This window comes from Aulonocara sp. 'chitande type north' Nkhata Bay, linkage group LG17 (genome assembly GCF_057382095.1).
Source record: "Aulonocara sp. 'chitande type north' Nkhata Bay isolate Kocher_YH1m ecotype deep benthic linkage group LG17, A_spYH_male_GT1.1, whole genome shotgun sequence".
Classification (NCBI taxonomy): Eukaryota; Metazoa; Chordata; class Actinopteri; order Cichliformes; family Cichlidae; genus Aulonocara; species Aulonocara sp. 'chitande type north' Nkhata Bay.
Window position 1 is genome coordinate 10,583,070 of NC_141360.1, and position 9,682 is coordinate 10,592,751.

Below are 9,682 nucleotides of genomic sequence, written 5' to 3' on the forward strand. Positions count from 1 at the left end.
TTGTTAACTCGGTTTCCCTGGGTCTTTTCCTGTGTGTTACAATTAAATCTTTTTTTTTGGTACCAGTACTGGTTTTATTTTGTTGCATTTATCGGCGACACCTTAAAGGCCAGTCTGTGAAAATATTGTCGGAGATAAACCTGTCCTGGTGCAAAAAAGGTTGGGGAACGCTTCTCTATCTGACAGGAAACCTTGAACAGACCTCATTGCTGAAATGATTTCATGGTAATCTGTTCGCAAAATAACCGATTCATGAACCCACATGACCCCTGTTATATGCCAGGCTTTTTACAAATATGTACCTTTCTGACTTACTGGAACCCGTCCCAAGCGTGCAGCAAATTGAATAAAGCTCCGAATTAATGTGGATCCAAACGCCAAAATATTACCAGGCATGTGACAGCCTTAACACTAATTTAAGCGTGGCTCAACAATCACAAGCAAATCTAAACAAATCTTTCACGTGTTGGAAAAATGTTCCTGGCTAAGGAATAGCACTTGAAGTGCAAGTAGGATTTCATATATCCCCACGAAGCCTTCTGTTCTTTTCTTTTAAGAAAGCTGAACTTATAAGTGAGTGCTAAAATGTTTGATGAGGGATGTGCCCGAGACTTAAAGCGTTTAAGTCTTTCATCTCTCCCTTCCAGAGACATTTTAATATGTTACACATTAAGAGTACCGATGTTGTCAGAGGCGACAGACCAACGCGCACGTGGCAGAGGCGTGTAATTGTGCCATCGTTCGACTCGGCGATTTGTTTTCCAAGCTGGGAGATGATTGCGGCTGATAAGACAAACCTCTAAATATAAAGTTTAGGAATCATTAAAACCATGTAAATATTTCCCTCCAATCCCTTTATGCTAATCCTCACCATGGCCAATGAAACCATTCATTAGAAAATCATCAGCTTTGCAACATTCCAGGATTTTTGACTTTAGGCACGCATGTTTGCATTTGCATGTAAGCACAGAGAGAGAGAGCCTGAGCCTGTGAGTGTGTGTGCAAGTTTGCTTGCATTGGCTGGTTTGCTTATTTATGCAAATCACTGTGCCAATTTTATTTAGGTATAACTGACAACATTAAGTCTAATCCTAAATAGAAATTACCAGTCATTGTTCCTGCTCCTTTCAACAGATTGGTAATCTATGAACAAGAATTTGACCTAGCAGAGTTTCGGTTGCCACTTTCATTCTTCTGGCCTAGATTCAAGGTCAAAAACCTATCACATTTTCAAACACCTGCAACTATATTATTTCAATATCGGATACAGTTAAGGAAATAGTGTTCAATCTCGTCAGAGCTAAGGTTTCTAATGAACTTTAAAGCTGAAAATATAAACACTTCCGGTACTGCAGGGTCTTTACAGAGCACATTTCTACCTTTTGAGCAAGCTATGTGGGTAGTAGGTTTAGATTTATTGGAGAGGCAATGCCATCCAATGCCTTGTTTTGTCCAACCACCAATGCAGGAACCCTCTTTAATTTACTAACAAAATGTAATGAAAATCTGCATATTTGAGAGTTGAATTCATCAAATGTTTGATATTTTTTGCTAAAAGAAAAAAAGGCATCTAAATTTCCACCTGCCAGACATTTTTTGTCATGCCATGGACTCATCTGTAGAGACACTACACATATACAGGAGTTATTAGTTATTCATGCTAACTGTGGTGCCTGGGTCCATATACACATCCATTACCAAGTATAATCACCACCGTCATAGTTCCAGGGTGTTTTATTTTGAAATTGTCCAGATTCCTGTGACATACTTCTGTTCTCCATTAGCATACCAACTGGAATTATGATGACCTTTAACGGCTTGTTTTTGTGATTAACTAGAATGAGAAACTTTCAAAAGTGCGACACAAACTAGACGTCATTTGGTTTGAAAGTAAAAGCAGCACCTTTGCTGTTGGCCACAGTACTGACACACATCTTTTATTTTAAAGGCTAACGTTCTATGTTTCAGGTTTACAACACTTTTATAAGCTTTATAAACTTAGCTAGTAGTTAACAAGTCAGCTCTAGCTGCAAATTAACAAACTACAGGCAACCACAGAGATTTGCTAGCAGCCAAAGCAATCACAATGAGGTTCATGGTACAACACCCCCTTTTCAACCTATTTCACCTTTGGGGCATTTGTTGCAAAGCCAGCAACTTTTGGGAACCACTCACCAGGTAACTGCTAGCCAGTCATCTGTACTGGGCTGTAATGTAGCCCTTGTAATTTCTTTCTTCTGATTTGTTGCCACTTATGAAACAAAAGGTTACAGTAATACTCGTACATACACTGGCCTCTTTATTTGAAACTTTGACTGTGTTTAATGTTTGCACTGACTAAAATCCACTTAAGCTACATTCACACGTACACGGGTATTTTTGAAAACGGAGATTTTCTGTTTTCTTTTTTTAATCCTGTCCACACGATTAGTAAGTAAGTACTAAATCTAAGTACTAAAGAAAAGTTTTTCTGGCTTATTTAGTGTTACTTTTCAAGTGCCATTTTGAAGTGCCTTCATCATTTCAAAGACAGTACTTTAGTTGGTGTAGACTAAGAATTTAGGAATAAACAAAATGCATACAGCAAACATAAATTTAATTTTTTAAAAAGGTCAATTTATTCAAAATTGACGTCAGGATTTGGGTTGTGAGAGCGTCTGTGTTGAATGTAGAAACCAAGTTCACTCTGAAGCCTTTGTCTTTCTAAATGGAGGGACAGTAACTATGTGTGTATATGTAAGCGTGGAAAAACTGCAGATAGTAAGATTAACAGCATTTTGTCTCTATCCGCCATTGTAGTCTTGTAAACAATAACGTGGCACAAAGCGTGATGTCAAAAATGGCGCACACCTTCAGCGTTGCGTGAGTAAATCTCTGTTTTCTTCGTCCACACCTAAACGCGAAAACTGAGTTTTCGAAAATCTCCACCCTGCCACAAGTTTTAAATAATATCCGCTTTCAGTGACCCCAAAACGCCGTTTACATGTGGACGAAAGGCCCAAACGCAATACCCATACAGTGATGCCGGTAACGCGTTGCTTAGTAACGCGTTACTCCGAATATGACCACTTTTTCAGTAACGACTAATCTAACGCGTTACTATTTCCATAACAGTAGTCAGATTAAAGTTACTTGTCCAAACCACTGTGCGTTACTATTTTTTTAAGCAAAAAGATTTGGTTTCTTCTTTTCGTCTCAGCGGATGACAAACGCATACGTGTCGTGAAACGTCACATAAGCGACAGGTCACGTTTCCCGCTCACAAGCAGCCAGCGACGTAAAAAAGTGTAAACAACGATGGAGGGAGAGAGATGTTCGTTCTTTAGCTGGAAATATGGTCACTACTTTGAGTTTCTGTCAACTAAAGATTTAAATATTAAGGTTCGTTGTACACTCTGTGTTGGCGAAAAAGTGTTATCTACCTTCAAAAACACTACGTCAAACTTAAAGAAACATTTGGAGTCGCAGCACAGCACAGTCAAACTCACAGAGAGAGTCCCACCAAGTGGTCCGAAGCAGAGAGCCGTGACTTCCGCAGAAGGTCCTACACCCCCCCAAACAACAAAAGTTGGACTTTGGTGCAAAACCAGTAAGTGATGAAGAATTGAAGAAGTTGGTCGCGCAGTATATTGTAGAAGAAATGCTACCTATAAACACTGTTGACTCGCCCTCGTTTCATGCCATAATAAAAAAGATCCCTACTTCTGTTAATGCCGAGCTGCCTCACCGAACGACTTTTACTTCTTACTTGGAGAAGGAGTTTACAGAAATGGAGAGAAATTTGAAGGCCACACTGAATGAGATTGACTTTGTTTCAACTACCGCGGATATTTGGACTGCTAACAACAGAAGCTATATGGGAGTAACGCTCCACTGGATCAGTAGAACCACATTAGAGCGTCACAAGGTTGCATTAGCATGTAGGCGAATTCGTGGTAGACACACGTATGATGTCATTGGTACAGAAATCGAAAACATCCACTCCTCTTATGGATTACTCAACAAAGTAGTTGCAACAGTTACTGATAATGGATCCAACTTTGTTAAGGCGTTTCAAGTTTATCATCCTGTCACGGAGTCCGATGATGAGACGGAGGAGGAAGAGTCCAGCCCCAAAGACGATGATGTCACTTTTTCTGATCTGTCAGAAATCCTCTCGGCTGAGAATGAAAGTGATGGTCAGCTGTCTCTTCCCCCGCACCGCAGGTGTGCTTCGCACACCATCAACATTATTTGCACACGTGATGTGGAGAAACATTTAACAACCAATGCAGAGAGCAGGGCTGTGTATAGGAGCAGCACAGCAAAATGCACAGCTCTTTGGACCAAATCGAGTAGATCTACACTTGCATCAGAAACAGTGGAAGAAATCAGCAAAAGAAAGCTCCTAATACCAACATCCACAAGGTGGAATTCCTTTTTTGATGCTGTAAAGAGAATTGCAGAAATCCCCATGGGTGAGCTGAATACTCTGTGCACAAAGCTAGGACTGAAGTGCTTCAAAGATCAAGAATACCAGTTCCTGCATGAGTACTGCATGGCCATGAAACCTCTGACTGCAGCACTGGACATTTTACAAGGCGACTGTCCATATGGAACTTTACTACCAACACTTGAAGTTCTGATGCAGAAGACCCAGGCTGTGAAAGATGACCTCTCCAGGATGACTGCAGGCCTTCCAGATGCCATTGTACAGGTACGCTCTATCTTGAAATTAGTCAGATTTTTTGCTTCATACAATTCACAAACATGGAACAGAATATTAATTATCATTGAAAAATAAGATTAAAACAATTAAAATGTTTACAAGTAACCTAAAACAAAATAAATCCATAATACTGATCTCATATTAGGCATGGTTTGCAAATAATTCAATAACATAATAAATTGTAGGCATAAAAATATCAATTGTGTTTTTTAGGCTATTCAGACTCGTTTCGCCGGTGTGCTGGATGACAAAGATGCCGTTCTTGCAGCTGCCAGTTGTCCAAAATTCAAACTCCGATGGCTGAGAGATGCAGGAAGGAGGGAGCGAGTAAAACAGCTTCTGACAGGAGAGTGTTGCACCACTGCTCCCCTGGCAAAAAACCCTGCCAGTGTGCCCAGTGCTACTACATCTAGCAGCCAAGGTGAGATGGACTTTTTCACTTTTGAGGCAGAGCCAGAGGAGGAGACCTATTCTGCAGAAAAAGAAGTCATGGACTACCTGATGTCAGGCTACGACCTTCAGATTCTGCATAAATTTTCAAGCATAAAGACAATTTTTTTAAAGTATAACACTCCTACCCCATCAAGTGCTCCTGTGGAGCGACTTTTTAGTCTGGGAGGTTTGGTGCTCACGCCTAAAAGAAATCAACTTTCTGACAAAAGGTTTGAGAAGCTTCTGTTAATGAGGTACAACCACTGGTTTACTCGCTCCACTCTACTGTTTCCCCCATAACAACATATACTGAAAAAACAGAGAATGGGGAATCCAATTTAAATAACTATTTACAAGTAATTGAATTAAGTTTATCAAAGTCACTTAATAAACTTATTAAAGTTTTCAAGTTGATTAACTTAAAACAATTACCTGCAAGGAAGTAAGGCAATTTAAGTTGGACCTGCAGTCTCTTTTTTTTTTTTTTCATAAGATTAGTCCAAAGTTACAAAAGCGGACAATAGTGCTTACATGTGGATGGTATAAAAAGTATCTTAAGGGAAGTCAAGAAAGACTCTTTGTTTGTTTGTTTGTTTTTTTATAAAAAGTATTTATGTTAAGTGAAGTAACAAGACTGTCTTTATTTTCATACAAACAAGTATTTCTGTCAGGAAAAAAGTTTTAAGTTCAACTTCAAATGTCAGGAGATATATTGTTGACATTACTGTTAAAATACACTTCCAATAAAGTGAGTATTGGCAAAATCGGTTGATGTTTTTATGTTGAGGCAGTGGGGAGTGTTATTGGCAGCTTCTGAAAGTAACTAATAAAGTAACTAGTAATCTAACTTAGTTACTTTAAAAATAAAGTAATCAGTAAAGTAACTAAGTTACTTTTGGAAAGAGTAATCAGTAGTCCGTAATATATTACTTTTTCAAAGTAACTGTGGCAACACTGCCCATGTACGTGTGGACGTAGCCTTAGTGTTCATCTTAGTATTTGATTATGTTGTGATCACATGCTGAGTTCACTATACTGGTTAACGCTTATGCGATGCACCTGTATATGAAGCAATTTATATATATATATGAGGAACAAATCTGTATTATCAAAAATGGAAAGCTGATCGACTTAGACGAAATGTTTCATGAGCATAATTCAAAATCAGAGGCACCTCGACCTCAGTTTTGTGCATTTGATGATGACAAAAAGAAACACACACAAGCTACCTGCCATGAAGATGGAGGGGAGGGTCTCCATTTCAGGCCAAGCGGTGGGTATCGGTGAACCTTCCCCCAGGTGTGTGCGAGTGAATGAGTAGGAGAGAGAGCAGAGGCACCCTCCTTGGCATGGAAAGATTATCTTGACAAATCGGATAAACATCTCGTGTGTGACAGGATGCTGATGGAGGGTCCGCCTGCCCACACACACACAAACACATGGTGTGACACACAGTCACACACACCTGGGATAGTTGGTTTGTTTAGCCACAGACCGTGTGTGTATTTGCGTGTATGTGTGTGTGAACCCAGCCTAAAGGCAGGTAACAACAGGTCTCCCTCCTCAAACAGAGCATGCAGGTTCTCAGGTGTGTCTGCCTGCTCTGCTTCAACTGCTTGGCTGCTTCACTCTGTTCATGTGTGTGTATTTGTGTGTGTGTGTGGGGGGCACACACGCAAGAGAGAGTTTAAAGTGATCTCATTGGTGTTTTCATCTTACATAATTTAGCTGCACTTTTCTCATGCCATATCAAACAGTTGTTTGTGTAGCTTCAATAACTTATTAAAGCCGTCCAAAAACTGAATGTTTTCTCCGTCCACTTTGAATGGTGATGATAATATAGTATAATATTCCTCTTTTATAGTCTCTTTAGGTGTACTCGTTAATTTGATGGCTAAATAATTTGATGACAGCATTACAGCAATTTTAGACATAAAGCCATGAGGGGAAAAAAGCCTGGTAATTACATCAAAATAATCTTGTTGTTGGATCGAATATGCCCATTTTCCTGATAGTATTTTTGTTTTGTTTTTTCTCTCTTTTTTAAATTTAAAAATCTGTAGGTGAAGGAAAAAGTCATGAGCAGTGACAAACGTGGTTATAAAGTATGGAGTCTGTACGAGGATTTATTGTTTATGTATTTATGAGAACTTCAGCTGATTTGTTGTTTTCTTTGAGCTTCTGGGAGATGCAACAAAACACAAGACAAAAGCTTAAATCCTATAAATCCAGTGAATAAATAAAGAGTTTGAAGCAGTGACATATTTCCATCTTTACCAAATCACTATCTACTATGAACAGGCAGCTACATTATACTTCTACTGATTTGAGCTGACTTCTGAGGGGTCATCTGTGGACTGTTGCCCCTCTTTTACCCACATCTATGCAAATCTGATGGACTTATCTCTGTAACATTTTTACAGCAACACAGGCTGCAGGTTCTAACTTGTGAGTCATGCAGTGAATGACGGAAGGTTTTTGATTCACCTTTTCACGCAGACATAGGAGCGCTGCTGCTCCTCTGTATGGGCCCATCCTAGCAGCTGCGCCATCAGTTGCAAAGTCAACAAAGTGAGAGCGCAACATTTCTTTGCAAGACACCCTGCATATCAAAGCCTTCCAGCAGAATTTCACAGATAGCAGCCTCACTGCATGACTGCAATTCAACAAGTTGAAATAAAAGTGCGCAGATCTTACCTTCATAGGGTATTCTGATGTAAAAGATCAGGCATGCTTTTGATGCTCTGCAGTAATATTTTTAGCATTTGGCGGTCCTTATGACGGACAATCTGCTGATCTAAATCCTTTTCATTTTCCTTTCACTGAGTTAAAAGTTGGAAGGGGAAGACAAGATTGGGTATGTAGACAAGTGTGTGTGAGGGAGGGGAATCCCTATAATGATGCTTACTGTTACTATAGCTGCCTAGGTTGTCTTCATGTTTTCAGGTTTAATTTGTTTAATCAAATCTTGTGCTTGTAACTTGTAGACATGAAATCACATTTGCTAGCCGAACTTCATTTAATTTAATGGACGCATTCACAGTTTGAGCCTTGTTTTTGATCACCTGTTTTACACACTGCCCTTCAAAGTAACTAATTAATTATTTATTACATTGGAAAGGGTAATAAGTAGATAATTTGTACATAGTCTATATGTTCGTGTCATGTCATGGAAAGTTGATATAGCCACTTGCACCTTATTTTTAGTTATTTTTTTTGCCTGTCCCGTTTGGCTCTTTTGCCATCAGAATTATTGTCTAAAGGCGAAGAAAGATGCCCAACGGATTTACTTTACCAAATGGACCATCCCAGCCTTGCCATATTGGTCTATTTGATTCACCTTTGCTTTTATTGTTTATTTTATTTTATTTTCACTTGCTAAACACGGGACAGACATGACTGGGGGAAAGAAAAGGGGGAAAGAAAGAGGGAAAGAAAAACAGTGGGGAAGAGGAACGGTGATAAAGGGAAAAAAACAAAAACCAACAAAACAAACAGACATATATCAATCACCTGGATCACCTGTTGAGAAAGAAAAAAGAGAAAACAAGCAAAAAAAAAGAGAGCAATATAATAACATCATCACAATGATCTATGTGAATATAAAAGTAAATACTAAATAATGAATATTACTGTGCAGCACGTAAGATCGACAGCGCACAGTGTGCTTTGAGGTAGGAGCCAAAGAGGGTGTAGTTTGTGTGTGTGCACCTTCTTATTTTGATGGGTCCATCTCTTTTTTAATCAAGGATTTAGTGATTCATTATCACGTTCCCTCTTTTCTTCTACCTATCTTTCTGTTGTCCTGTTTCCTCTCCGCTCTACAGAGAGTTTAACGCTCTCACATTTGGAGGATTCTCAAGGCCACTTTAGTCTTAGTTAAACCAACAGCGAGCCTCACCCTAAAAACAGAGACATGACTGTGACGCAAAGAGGAACATTTCTGTGTGTTTCGAAGAACGTGTGTGGGTGGCACAGACAGGTCACTGGGTTTGCTGTTATTGGTTAATTCTTTTATATTCACACTTTCCAATTTTGGCATACACCAAAGTCTCTTAACCAAAGAAACATGAAAGGGACATAAAATAAGCAGATCTCCCCATCGTGGCTAATGGCAGAATATAAATATCACAAAGAACAGCTTGACCACCAAAACCAGCTGGGCGGTCATTTTAACTGAGGTACGCTGTAAAGTAATAATCTACAACATTCTATAATCTGCATCATTTTCTTAAAACATTTTTCCTTGTCATGAAAGCTTTTAAACGCCTATTACCAACTTAAATGAGTTTTACTGCCTTGTGACACAGCAGTATTTGGCAGCAAGAGAGTTCACCATCAAGTATAAAGGGACTTAGTTGCAATTATACATCCTTCAGCAAAAAAAAATATTGGTCAACAGAACAAATCAGCAGGAATTAAAACTAGGTGTTTTGTGTGACAACCACTGGCAGCTTGGAGACTCTCTTGCGCTCATTCTTCAAAGAAATACTTCTCATACTTCTTCCATTTGGTGGAGGCTGCTTTTTAGGTGTAAAATAA

The 9,682-nt window shown here is 39.2% G+C and overlaps 1 protein-coding gene across 1 annotated transcript; it reads left to right on the top strand.

Annotated features, from left to right (window-relative positions):
- Positions 1-4,248: 4,248 nt before the first annotated feature.
- LOC147309663 (uncharacterized) lies at positions 4,249-5,440 on the top strand. The gene is made up of 2 exons (XM_086269963.1): positions 4,249-4,696; positions 4,922-5,440. Exons 1-2 carry the CDS (start codon positions 4,454-4,456, stop codon positions 5,438-5,440), a joined length of 762 nt encoding a protein of 253 aa, XP_086126089.1. The 5' UTR covers positions 4,249-4,453.
- The last annotated feature ends 4,242 nt before the right edge of the window (positions 5,441-9,682 follow it).

Bases quoted from the DNA above. Each gene is read 5' to 3' on its own strand.
- LOC147309663 (XM_086269963.1), top strand. From the start codon at position 4,454: ATGGGTGAGCTGAATACTCTGTGCACAAAGCTAGGACTGAAGTGCTTC. The intron at 4,697-4,921 runs GTACGCTCTATC...TGTGTTTTTTAG, and splicing joins TTCCAGATGCCATTGTACAG to GCTATTCAGACTCGTTTCGC.